The 14166-nt window shown below is 38.1% G+C and overlaps 1 protein-coding gene across 4 annotated transcripts in view; it reads left to right on the top strand.

Moving 5' to 3' along the window:
- The window catches only part of ZNF410 (zinc finger protein 410), a 42167-nt gene that overhangs the window by 6985 nt on the left and 21016 nt on the right, over positions 1-14166 (top strand). For all 4 annotated transcript variants that reach the window (XM_019969208.2, XM_019969209.2, XM_019969207.2 and 1 more), the window contains 2 exons: positions 8893-9075; positions 10754-10889. In XM_019969208.2, coding sequence (XP_019824767.1) covers positions 9043-9075; positions 10754-10889 — 169 coding nt within the window. In that variant the 5' untranslated portion in view covers positions 8893-9042. The remainder of the gene's footprint in view (positions 1-8892; positions 9076-10753; positions 10890-14166) is intronic.

Genomic DNA, 14166 nt, shown 5'->3' on the forward strand with positions numbered 1-14166 from the left:
CAACCAGTCCATTCTGAAGGAGATCAGCCCTGGGATTTCTTTGGAAGGAATGATGCTGAAGCTGAAACTCCAGTACTTTGGCCACCTCATGTGGAGTTGACTCATTGGAAAAGACTCTGATGCTGGGAGGGATTGGGGGCAGGAGGAGAAGGGGACAACAGAGGATGAGATGGCTGGATGGCATCACTGACTCGATGGACGTGAGTTTGGGTGGACTCTGGGAGTTGGTGATGGACAGGGAGGCCTGTCGTGCTGCAGTCCATGGGGTCTCAAAGAGTGGGTCATGACTGAGTGACTGAACTGAACTGAACTGAAAGGATTTGATAGATTTGCTTGTTTCTTAAGCATTTATGCAAAACTTTGCTTCTGAAGAATTTTATCATTATTTCTGTTAACTGATAGGTAAGTAAGCTTAGGGTATATCTATTTCATTTCAGTATTTCAGATGAGTTTCCTAGGGCCAAGAAGATGAGTAGCTTGCCCAAGTCTCAACCAGAGAAACAGAGGCAGAATTTATGTTCCTTCTTTAGACACCTTGGATTTTTTTTAAAAACACCTCAACTTTTTTATTGAATTTAGCTTCTTAGTATTAATGCATAATTTGCTGGATGATGTTGAGTGTACTGTAGAAAAAGAATACAGTTTATCAAACTGCAGTTCCTAGGATTTATTTGGTTAAAAGCAGAGGGAAAGTTGTTCTCCGTATGGTCCTGATCATAGAGATTGCTGTTGTCCTTAATCTACTTTGCTGTTGTTAGGAGTTCTCTCATTACTTATTCCCAGAACATTTCAGAGCTTCTTATGTTTTTTGCTTTGGTTTGTGCAAAGGTTTGTGTTGCCTGCATTCTTTTTAACTCTTAGGCTGACTATGGGATAATATATTCAATAATAGCAGTGGCAGAATCAATGGGTTTCTAAAAATACAATATGTGCCAGACCAAGATTATTTTCTTTAAGCAGTATGATTTGATGGCCATAGGGAACCATAGAGGCAGTAAAATTTAGCTGTTACCCAGGATAGAGGGCAAAAGGGTCTGAAAAGTACTATTAGACCAATCCTTGGGTTTCTGAGATCAGTTTGTTTTGTTATAAACTCTTTATCCAGAGCTAAGATTCTTTATGTATGATTTTTGGAAAATATGATTTGATGTGCCTGGCCTTTGTTGCTGACAATTAAGTACCATTATCTCTTTTATTATTTATGATACTAAATTAGTAATTTTTCTGTTCAAAAGGAAATAAGGATACAGAGTTTATCAGTCCACCAGGTAAAGGTAGAAAATAAGCATGAACAAATGATTGTCCACATTAAAGGATGTTGAGTGATCTTTTAATCACAGGATACTACTTGGTGTTGCATCTCTAATCTCTTATCTTAATTAACAGCATAAGAAATCCTGAGAAGAAATTTCCTCTGAGACCCATAATTATCTTAAGAATAGCTTCCCTTTGAGTAGAGCTATGCCTTTCACTCTGCATGCATGCTAAGTCACTTCTGTTGTGTCTGACTGTTTGCAACGCTATGGATTGTAGCCCACCAGGCTCCTCTGTCCATGGGATTCTCCAGGCAAGAATACTGGAGTGAGTTGCCTTTATTGCATTTGAAGGAAAAACCTGGACACTCCCCTCACCTCACACTTGTAAATTATTTTCATTGTAATTACTCTAAATGTATTCAAACAAAAAGCTAAGTAATCCTTATCCCTCCTATATTGAACCTGATGACCCTTAACTATAAAATCAAAACAAATTTACAAATAATTCAGTAATAGCAATGGTAAGGTCAGTGGAATTTTTAAAAATATATGTGCTGAATCAAGATTGTTTTCTTAAGCAATCTCATGTGTCTTGATTGCCATGTATTAAGTAGGTAGGAACCAGGTATTTAGTACAATTTAGGTTATCAGTGTTATGTCCGTTGTTACAACGGATTTATATTTTTATTTGTAAGTTGTTTAGTCTCTAAGCCATGTCCAACTTTTGTGATCCCGTGGACTGTAGCCCGCCAGGCTCCTCTGTCCATGGGATTTCCCAAGCAAGAATACTGGAGTGGGTTGCCATTTCTTTCTCCAGGGGATCCTCCTGACCCAGGGATTGAAACTGCATCTCTTGCATTGGCAGGTGGATTCTTTACCTCTGAACCACCAGGGAAGCCCTTATGAATAAGTATATAGATGTTAACCACACTAAAACCTAAGAAAATCCAAATTAGATTAAAATTCATATTATGTAGTAGAGATGTTGTTTTACTGAAATGAGCATATTGAGCATAATAGCTGATGCTGGGAAAGATTGAAGACAGGAGGAGAAGGGGACAACAGAGGATGAGATGGTTGGATGGCATCACTAACTTGATGGACATGAGTTTGAGTAAGGTCCGGGAGTTGGTGATGGGCAGGGGAGTCTGGTGTACTGCAGTCCATGGGGTTGCAAAGAATTGGACACAACTGAGTGACTAAACTAAATATTGAGCTGAATAGTGGAAAGATTTAGCTTTGGATTCGCTAATATACATAATCTACGTATATATTTTAGCTTTAATAATAGCAACGTAGAGAATATCATACAAGGTAGTATTTATAATGTGAAGGCATTGTGAAGCAGTTTATCATAATCAGATCTCATATTCATCTAAAACTGGCCAGAAGTCCTTGAACACCAATTTCAGTGAGGTATTATTTGGTAACTTAGTAGAGTTAGAGTTGCCTTATTCAGAAGAAAATAATACAGAATGGAAGAAAGTTTATGCAAATCTTTTATCTGGTAAGAGACTTGTATCTGGAATATGTAAAAAATTCTTACAACTCAATAATAAAAAGACAACTAAATTTAAAAATGGGCCAATGATCTGAATAAGCATTTCTCCAAAAATGATGTACAAATGGCATATAAGTACATGAAAAGATGCTCAACATTATTAGCCATCAGGTTATGCAACTCAAAACTGCACTGAATTACCACTTCATACCTACTAGGATGGCTGTCTTTAAAAAGATGTAATTTTAAAAAGTGAGGATAGGGAGAAATTGGATCCCTCATGCACTACTGGTGGGATTGTAAAGTGGTGCGGCCACTTTGGAAGATAGCCTGGTAATTCCTCAAGAGGGTAAAACACAGTTACTGTATCATCTTATCAGTTCTATTCTCAAATGTATACCCCAAAGAATAAAAACATGTTCACACAAAAATTTTCCATATGAATCTTCATAGCAAAATTATTCATGATAGCCAAATTGGAAAACAACCCAAATGACCATCAACTGAAAAATGGATAAATAAAACGTATAATATATCCATGCAGTAGAATAATGTAAAAAGAAATTAAGTACTGATACATTCTGTGACACAGGTTAACATTGGAAACATTATGCTAAGTGAAAGCAACCAAGCACAAAAGATTACATATATGATTCCATTTATATGAAATATTCAGAATAGGCAAATCCATAGAGACAAAAAATAGATTAGTAGTTGCCTAGGCTTGGTCAGGGAAAGTTTTGGGAGGAAATGGGGAGGGATTACTAATGGGTTTCTTTTGGGGGGTGATGAAATTGTTGTAAAATTGATCATGGTTATGGTCACATAACTGAATATACTAAAAAAATTAGTTGTACTTTTGGAGTGAATTGTATGATATGTGAATTACATCTCAGTGAAGCTGTTATATAAAAAACATTTGAATTGTTTTTGAAATCTCTTAAATGGGTAATTTGAATTGGGACTAGAAATAGCTCAATGTACATATCAGGTTGCTGTGTTAAAGATGAGATCCACCAGTACACTTGATAAGGTACTGAGTGCTCCAGCACAGATTCTTTTGAGGTCATCTGCCTGTTGTATTGCAACCTACTTGTCTTTCTTTTATTTATACAGCAAACATACAGACCACAAACTGGGCACCAAATTGTATGGTAGAACTCAGTTGTTGTTCAGTCGCTCAGTTGTGTCCAACTCTTTGCAACCCCATGGACTACAGCACGCCAGGCTTCCCTGTCCATCGCCAACTCTTGGAGTTTACTCAGACTCATGTCCATTGAGTCAGTGATGCCATCCAACCATCTCATCCTGTCGCCCCTTCTCCTTCTGCCCTCAATCTTTTCCAGTATCAGGATCTTTTCCAGTGAGTTGGCTTTTCACATCAGGTGGCCAAAGTATTGGAGCTTCAGCTTCAGTATCAGTCTTTCCAGTGAATATTCAGAGTTGATTTCCTTTAGGATTGACTGGTTTGATCTTGCTGTTCAAGGGACTCTCAAGTCTTCTCCAGCACCACAGTTCAAAAGCATCAATTCTTCTGCACTCAGCCTTTTTTATTGTCTAGCTCTCACATTCATACATGACTACTGGAAAAACACAGAACTCAGTTATAATATGGATACTGATTTGTTCCAGAAATTGCATGGGTGTTAATTTTTTAAAAATTATCATTGAAATGAAAGCAGTAAAATGAAATGTCACAGATAACCATGAACCCTTGAGAAATGGTGATCTAGAGGTGGCTCTTAAACTATAAGAGAGGTGGCAGCTCCCTTCTCTACATTATTATAACAGATTTGTAAAATTGTCTAAAATCTAGTATATCTGATTTTTTCCCCTTGTTTGGTACACATATTCATATGCTTAATTTAAAAAAATTTTTCATTAGTAAGGATATCAGAAATGGAGCCAGTACCATTAGTTTCTAAGAAAACTAACAAATAAAAAGGGCAGTAAATAGTTGTCTAGTTTCTTAGAGATTTTAGAATCCTGGAATCTTAAAGTTGGAAGAACCCTAAGGATAACCTAAACAAACGTTTGATAATTTCTTGGCTCTTGAAATGAGCTGAAATTGGGGAAAAGGAATTCTTAAATCCTGAAGATTCAAGACCAGACCTAGAGGGATTTAATTACTATTTTTGCTAACTTGCTCTGGGTGGGAGTGCTGGCTCTGCAGCTTAATAATTTGGACAAATAATTGTACTGAACCTTGGTTCCTTTTTCTATGAAAAGAGAGATTGATAAACTACATTGAGCAGTTATAGTGTTCAAGTGAGAAAAACATGTAAAGGGAAAAGTCGGATTTATGACACTTAATTTTATGTGGTAAACTTAAAACAAGCCTTTTCATTTACATTTTATAAGTTTTTTTTATGATGAAAATGAGGATTTCTGGAAGCCAGCAACGGGGAGAGGATTGAACCAAGAGGGCAATAAACGTTTATTCACGTACTTCTAAATGCCTTTTTTTGTAGAGTAAGTCTTTCTTGTTCTGACTTTCCATTCTACCTTGGTATGTATTGAAAACTCCCATCCTTGATATATTTTATACTGTATGCTTACTTTGTATATAGTTGTGCTCCCAATTTTAGCAAAAATTGTGCAAAATAAAGCAGACTTATTTGCCAAAATCCTGAAAGAAAAGTTGTAAGAAAGTAAGAATTCAGAGGATGGGAGGTAAGATGGCACAATAGAAGGATCTTGAGTTCACCCTGTCTCATGAACACACCAAAATCACTACTCACTGCTGAACAATCATCAGTGAAAAAGACTGGAACCTGCCAAAAAGATACTTTACATCCAAAGACAAGGAAGAAGCCACAAGATGATAGGAGAGGCACACTTTTGATATAATCAAATCCCATACTCCCCAGGACGGCAGCCCACAAACTGGAGAATAATTATATTGCAGAAGTTCTCCCACAGGAGTAAGAGTTCTGAGCTCCAAGTTAGGCTACCCATCCTGGGGATCTGGCATCTGAAGGGGGAGCACCTGGAGCATTTGGCTCTTCATTTCTGGAGCTCCATAGGACTGAGGGAAACAGAGACTTCACTCTTGGAGGGTGCATATAAGGTCTCACATGCACCAGAACCTAGGGCAGAAGCAGTGACTTCTTAGGAACCTGGACCAGACCTACCTGTTGGTCTTGGAGGGTCTCTTTGGGAAGCGGGCAGTGACTGCGGCTGACCCTGAGGACGTCAACACTGTTGGCAGAGATATTGGGGTGTATTCATCTGTGAACTCTCACTGGCAGCTGACATCTTGCTTGGGTCATTACCACCAAGACCTGGCTCCACCCAACAGCCTATAGTCCTGCGATGCCTCAGGCCAAGCAACAGGGCAGGAACACAGCCCCACTATTAGCAGATAGGCTGCCTAAAGACTTCCTGATCCCACAGCCACCTTGCCGCTTGACTCAGCCCTGCCCACCAGGTAGACACCAGAAGCAAGAAAACTACAACCCCGCAGTCTGTGGAACTGAGTCTGCACATAGTTATCAGAACCTGCTCTGGGACCAGGTGGGTGCTGGCCCTTGGGTGACAAGAGGAGAGTGTACTGCTGGGACACAGAGGACATCCCTTGCAGAGGACCACTTCTCCAAGGCTGAGAAACATAACTAACCTACCACATACACAAAAATTCAAACAGAAATTTAGACAAAATGAGATGGCAAAAATTATGTTCCAGACAGAGGAACAAGATAAAACCCCCAAGCATCAACTAAGTGAAGTGGAGAAAGGAAGCAATCTACCTAAGAAAGAATTTAGAATGATGACTGTAAAGATAATGCAAGACCTCAGGGAAAGAATGGATGCACAGAGTGAGAAGTTACAAGAAGTTTTTAACAGAGTTAGAAAATATAAAGACCAGCCAGACAGAGTTGTAGAAGACAATAACTGAAATGAAAAATACACTAGAAGGAAATCTGTAGCAGAATAGATGAGGCGGGATGGATCAGGGAGCTGGAAGAAAGAGTGGTGGAATTCACTGCTGCAGAACAGAAAAAAAGAATGAAAAAAAAAATGAGGCTAGTTTTAAGAGACCTTTGGGACAACATCTGACACACTAACATTCCAATTATAGGGGTCCCAGAAGGAAAAGAGAGAAAGGGCCTGAGAAAATATCTGAAGAGATAATAGCTGAAAACTTCCTAACGGGAAAGGAAGCAGTCACCTAAGTCCACGAAGTGTAAAGAGTCTCATACAGGATTAACCTAAGGAGGAAGATGCCAAGACACATAGTAATCAAAATGACAAAAACTAAAGATAAAATATTAAAAGCAACAAGGGCTAAGCAACAAATAACATACATAGGAACTCCCACAATGTTATCAGCTGATTTTTCAGTAGAAACTCTGCTGGCCAGAAGGGAGTGAATAAAAGAAGAAACTGCAAACAAGAATCCTCTACCCAGCATAGGCAAGCAAAAGCTAAAGTGATTCATCACCACCAAACCAGTTTACACCAAACGCTAAAGAACCTTCTCTAGGTGGAAAAGAAAGGGCCACAACTAGAAAAAAGAAAATTATGAAATACGCAAGCTCACTGGTAAAGGCAAACATCCAGTAATGGTAGGAAATCATCCACACATAAACTAGGTAGGGAAGTTAAAAAAGTAATGAAATCATCTGTATCCACACTAAGCAGTTAAGGGACACACAAAACAATTAGATGTAAAATACGATATCAAAACCAGTAATCGTGAGAGGAGGAGAGTAAAAATGCAGGATATCTAAAATGCATTTGGAATTAAGATATCAACAACTTAAAGCAATCGTGTGTGTGTGTGTGTGTGTGTGTGTGTGTGTGTTTATAGAGAGAGAGAGAGAGACTACTATACCAGAACCTCATGGTAGGGACTTTCTTGGTGGTCAGGTGGTTGAGAATCTGCCTTCCAAAGCAGAGGATGCAGGTTTGATCACTGGTCCAAGAACTAAGATCCCACAAGCCATGACACAGCTAAGCCACGTGCTACAACTAGAGAAGGCTGTGTGCTGCAGCGAAGAGGTTGCACACTGCAGCAAAGACCCAGCACAGCCAAAAAGCAAAATGAAACGAAAACAAAAACCAACCTCATGGTAATCACACACCAAAAATCTATAATAGCTAAATACACACAAAAAACGAAAAAGAAATCCAAACACAACACTGAAGATAGTCATGAAGAAAGTAAGAATTTAAGTTGGGGAAACAGCTTCATGAGGGTCCCAAGAGTTCTGTTTTTTTGGGAAACGCTGTTCAAATTTTGACTGTATAACTATCTTTTATACAAAATTGAGAAATTAAGAAAAATGTTACACCAGGCTACCACACCCACCCAGTACAGCAACTGTCACGGCTGTGTGAATTTCGTTTTACTTTTTCCTGTATACTTTTTCCTGTGCATGTCTTAACTGGTTTTAATGACAGCGAATGTATCATTTTGTATTTTGTTTTTGTAATTTAATGTCATTAACATTTTTTGTTGTTGCTTTGTTTTCATAAATATTTTTAAGTGACAGTGTCATACTGTAGTCAGCCATTACTTAAATGAATATATATGTGTATTTATATGTTGCTTATAGTGTTATTTATTATCACAGATGATAAGGTGAAATTCCTTGGGCATATAGCTTTTTCCATATTTAAAACCTTTGCTTATTTTTTATTTTAAAATTTATTTTATTGAAGTATAGTTGATTTACAGTGTTGTGTTTCTGCTGTACAGCGTAATGACTCATATGTGTATATATATGTATATATACACGTGTTCATATTCTTTTCCATTGTGGTTTATTACAGGATATTGAATATAGTTTTGTGCTATACAGTAGGACCTTGTTCTTTATCCATTCTATATATAATCATTTGTATCTGCTAATCCCAATCCATTTCTCCCCTACCTACTTCCCCCTTGGCAACCAAAAGTCTGTTCTCTGTGTTCTTAGAATAGATTCTTAGTAGAAATTCTACATCAAAGTATGACTTTTTATGGGTTTTGATACATGTTTGGCTTGTTCTATTTTAAAACAAGTGTTTGGGGCTGAATTCTTTATTTGCTGTTGTGATTTGGGAATATATAAAGAAGTGGCTTTGTTTTTTTAACTACATTTTCCTGCTGCTCTGAAGTTTCTCTCTCTCTCGTTTTTCCTTTTTTAGGCGACATTGATTACCCAGCCAGCACAGCATCTTACAGGAAAAGCATAGCACTTCCTAGAGGAATATGAGCACAACAGGAAGGTGTCATTGACTCTGAATTAAAATTTCAACCTGTCCCCTGAACAGCTACAGAATTTGGAAGCTGAATCAATGTTATCAGATGAGTTAGAATCCAAACCAGAGGTGAGCCCAGACAACTGGTTTCTTTTTCTTTTGGTGGGCTGTGTTAGAGAGTTTATTCTTAGTTCAAGAGTCAGCAAACTTTTTCTGTAATGGGCCAGGTAGTAAATATTTTAAATTTTGTAGGTCATATGGTTTTGGTTGTAGATCAGATCAGATCAGATCAGTCGCTCAGTCGTGTCTGACTCTTTGCAACGCCATGAATCGCAGCACTCCAGGCCTCCCTGTCCATCACCAACTCCCAGAGTCCACCCAAACTCACGTCCATCGAGTCAGTGATGCCATCCAGCCATCTCATCCTCTGTCGTCCCCTTCTCCTCCTGCCCCCAATCCCTCCCAGCATCAGAGTCTTTTCCAATGAGTCAACTCTTCGCATGAGGTGGCCAAAGTACTGGAGTTTCAGCTTTAGCATTGTTCCTTCCAAAGAAAACCCAGGGCTGATCTCCTTCAGAATGGACTGGTTGGATCTCCTTGCAGTCCAAGGGACTCTCAAGACTCTTCTCCAACACCACAGTTCAAAAGCATCAATTCTTCGGGGCTCAGCCTGCTTCACAGTCCAACTCTCACATCCATACATGATCACAGGAAAAACCATAGCCTTGACTAGATGCACCTTTGTTGGCAAAGTAATGTAAATACTAGTTTGTTATTTTTCTATTACTAATTACTTTCTCAAAAATTTAAAACTTCAATTCTAACCTTTTATGACTTTTTATATTTGTTAGTTTTGGGGCTTCCCTTGTGGTTCAGCTGGTAAAGAATCCGCCTGCAATGTGGAAGACCTGGGTTTGATCCCTGGGTTGGGAAGATCCCCTGGAGAAGGGAAAGGCTACCCACTTCAGTATTCTGGCGTGGAGAATTCCATGGACTGTATATGTATAGTCCATGGGGTCGCAAAGAGTTGGACACGGCTGGGAAGCTTTCACTGTCACATTTTTTTTAAATAAGTATAAATTATTATACATTTAGATAATGACAAAATTTATTTTTGTATGGCATATATATGTACACATATGTAAATCTTGACTACCACAAACCATGTTAATTTTGTATATATTAATATTATATTGATTATATAATTGCATATATTAATAAGTTTTCTTTTTAAATGTGATTAAGGGATTTAAACATAATTTTTATTCATTTTTCTCATTCTAATTTTAGAATATTTGTGTTGTTTAGTAGAAAGATAGCTAAATTTGGAATCATGTTACCTAAGTATGAAGACTGACACTGCTCCTAACTAGTGATGTGACCTTGGACTAATGACTTAGCGTCTTCATCTTGATTTCTTACCTTTAAAATACATGCAATTTTACTGAGTTCAGTGAGGATTAAAAGAGCCAATACACAGAAAAGTGCTTTATAAGGTATATTATAATCATACATATTGTTGCAGTTGAATTTGTAATAGCCACCATTTATAATTATAATTATTTTTATCATTTCTCTGTTTTGTGAAAGGTTATTACTTTCCATATCATTCAATTTTTGTCTAGAATAGAACATTTGATAAAAATATTTTGTAGTTAATCTGGTTTTTCTATGAATAAGGCAGATAGTAGTGAGCAATCAAGACTTAATTCAATACGTAGTCTCCTTTTGGTAAATTCAGAAGTTTAGATATGTTTCTGAGAACTTGTATTATTTGTTGTCTCCACATCCCCCTCTTCCTCTTCAGCTCCTGGTACAGTTTGTTCAGAATACGTCCATCCCCCTGGGACAGGGGTTAGTAGAATCAGAAGCTAAAGACATAACTTGCTTGTCCCTACTACCAGTGACTGAAGCCTCAGAATGCAGTCGGCTAATGTTACCAGGTAAAAATTAGTGTCATCAAAGATAAGCTAAACAAGACTTAAAAGAACTTAGCCTGCTCTGTGGTGGTGGAATGGGATAACTGCCTTTATAACTGACTGGTAGAAACTGTAAAAATTAGAGGAGTCATGGCGAAAGGCAACCACGGGAGTCATAGTGCATTGGTAGTTTATTTGTTTAATTTTTTGGCTGTGCTGTTCAGCCTGTGGTATCTTAGTTCCCCAACCAGGAATTGAACCTGGGTCCTCAGCATTGAGAGCATGGTGTCCTAACCACTGGACTGTCAACCCCCTGTACCGATAGTTTAAGTCATAAGAACAGATATGAACACCCATAGAGTGAGAGTGAGAAGAAAAGGAGACCAAGGCAGAACTGCATGGAACTTAAGGTACCTATTCAAGGTACAGGGTGAGGCAGGAGAGCCTGTGAAGGAGGGAATAAAAAGAGGCTAGAGCAATAGGAGGAATACTGACATGAAGTGCAGGCATGGAACCCAAGGGAATGGTCAAGTTGACAAATGCTTCTAAGAGGCTAGTGATACAGGGACCATCCCAATGAGATGGGCTCCCCTCATAGCTCAGTTGCTAAAGAATCTACTTGTAGTGCAGAAGACCTGGGTTCAATTCCTGGGTCTGGAAGATCCCCTGGAGAAGGAAATGGCAACCCACTCCAATATTCTTGCCTGGAGAATTACATGGACAGAGGAGCCTGGCAGGCTACAGTCCATGGAGTCGAAAGAGTTGGACTAAACTACCACCAGTGCCATAGGATCGGTGAAGTCATTATTGCCCTAGGCAGGACATGTTCCTTGGAGAGGGAATGGAAAGCCAGGCTGTAGCAGGTTGAGATAGCACTGCAAGGATAAGTCTAGTTGAGGAAGTATACTTTCTAAAGGTTGTCTTGCTATGGGAAGGAAAAAGAGAAGGACATAGAGTAGATTAAAGAGTTAAATTTTTTTAAGATTTGAAATATTAGAGGGTGGTTTTGTGTTAAGGGGAAAGAGGCCATTAGAGAAGCCGTGAACAGAAAGAGCGGGTGATTGGTAAGGAGGCTCCAGGAGAGGTAGGAGGAAGTAGTAGAATGCTGAGCATGGGTAGTGAGATTAGCTTTGTATGAGGAGGAGGAGATCCCACCACTTGACTACCAGCAAGGAAAGCATTATTTTTGGATGCAATGAATTCTTTATTTTCTGGAAATTGAAATATTTAAAATTTGGAATATTAATGTTAAATCAGGGGAGTGTCATCTGTTGTGACAGCTTATTTGTTACAACATCTTTTGGTAACTATCCTCTAGTGGTGTTCTTTTCTCTTTGATTTTTTTAGTTTTCCTCTCTGATTTTTGAAATGACTTAAGGGCAGATATATTCAACCAGTGTTGATTTAAAGTGTTTCTATCTAGCTCCTATCTTTCCCACATCTTCCATCTCTCAACTCCCATTTTTCTACTGGTGTGTTGGTAGTCTTTCCAAATCCTTGTGGATTTTCAATATGTAAAAATTTCCGTGTGCTAATAAGTGTTGATCTTCATTAGGATTTTCCCCCTAAATTTTCTCTCCTAATTTTAATTTATTGGATAAATATTTTTTAACAATAATGAAGTGAAAACAGAAACAAGAGCATCCATATTCTTTTATACATTACCTTCTTTTAGTTTTAACTTTGATTTAAAATATGTTAGACAGCCAGATACAGATAATAGTAAAGGAAAACCCAAGCACTCACCTCCCAGCTCATGAAACATATTATTAGAAACACAAACGTATCTGTACGTACCTCGCTAACCTCATTCCCCTCCCTCCTAAATATGTGTGGATATATAACCTACATATTTTTAGTTGGGATATGTGATAGACACAGAAAAGCACAAAACTATATGGATATACATTTTGAAGAGTTATTAAGGAAGGAGATACCTACCACCCAGTCAAGAAGGAGAACATTGCCAGGTTTCAGGCCTTCCATGGGTTTCTCCTTGATAAAGAAAACCTCTGTTCTTCCATATGTCACCACTGTCCTCAATTTTTTAACAATTAATTCTTTGTTTTCTAAGTCCTGGAGAAGGGAAAGGCTACCCACTCCAGTATTCTGGCCTAGAAAATCCCATGGACTGTATACTCCGTCGGGTCGCAAAGAGTCAGACATGACTGAGCGACTTTCACTTCACTTCGCTTTCTAAGTTTGATCCCCCAAGTCTCATTCCAGAAAATAAAGAATTCATTGCATCCCAAAATAATGCTTTCCTTGCTAATAGTCTTGTGGACTTTAAATGAGTGGAATCATATGAATGTATCTTGTTGTACCTTTCTTCTTTTACTCTATATTTGTGAGATTCATCCTTGTGTATGCTGTGGTTTGTTTGGTTTCATTGCTGTATACTGTTCTATGAGTATATCACAACTTATTGATCCATGCCACTGTTGATGAATGTGTAGCTATTTTCCAGCATCATATTATGACAAACAGTGCTGCTATGAACTGTATTTAAGAACAGGCTTTTTGTGTGTGTGTGTGGTAAAACATATATAGAATAAAACTTACCATTTAACCAATTCAGTGGCATTAAGTTCATTTACTTTGCTGTGCAACTTCATTAGGCTTTAGAATGGCAGTGTTGTGCCTAGGCTTCTACTTTATTCCTATAATCTTATCGGTTATCTCCTTCAAAAAAGAGAAGAATGTAACCTGCATTCTATGAAGATGAATGAAACCCCTGAAAACATTGGATGCTTTAGCACAGTAGTGTAATTCCACATTATGTTGCAATTAGAATCTTTGGAAATTCATTCCCTCCCCTAGAATAAAGCTCTAGAAGCAAGTCTTCTGAATTATTTCTTTACATCTGGTATAAATCCAGAACCCTCATGAAACATGTTGATGATTCTGTACAGTTTCAATTGTGTTGCAGGCTGTGATTTTTCCCTTAGTAACTCACCAGACGTCTCAAATGCATGTTATAAAAATTAAAGAGTGGCATCTTTTCCCAAGAAAAACAGTTTAAAATTTAAATCCTATTCTTGAGTTAATATTTACTTTGCCTCAAAAGGACAAAGGTCTGTAAATGTCCAAATGTGGATGGTTTTTATTAGTTACTGCCAACCGTCAGAGGAGTCTGCCCCTCACATTTTGACTGATGTCCTTTAGAGCTTTAGCTGTCTTTCACACTCTGTTCTTTTCTGAGGCAGATTTTATATTCATAAAATGAAAATGCTATCTGCTCCTATAAGGGTGTTAGTTTCTAAGTGATGTTACAAGGATGTTAGGTACTGTGTATCAAAAT

This window comes from Bos indicus, chromosome 10 (assembly GCF_029378745.1).
Source record: "Bos indicus isolate NIAB-ARS_2022 breed Sahiwal x Tharparkar chromosome 10, NIAB-ARS_B.indTharparkar_mat_pri_1.0, whole genome shotgun sequence".
Taxonomy (NCBI): Eukaryota; Metazoa; Chordata; class Mammalia; order Artiodactyla; family Bovidae; genus Bos; species Bos indicus.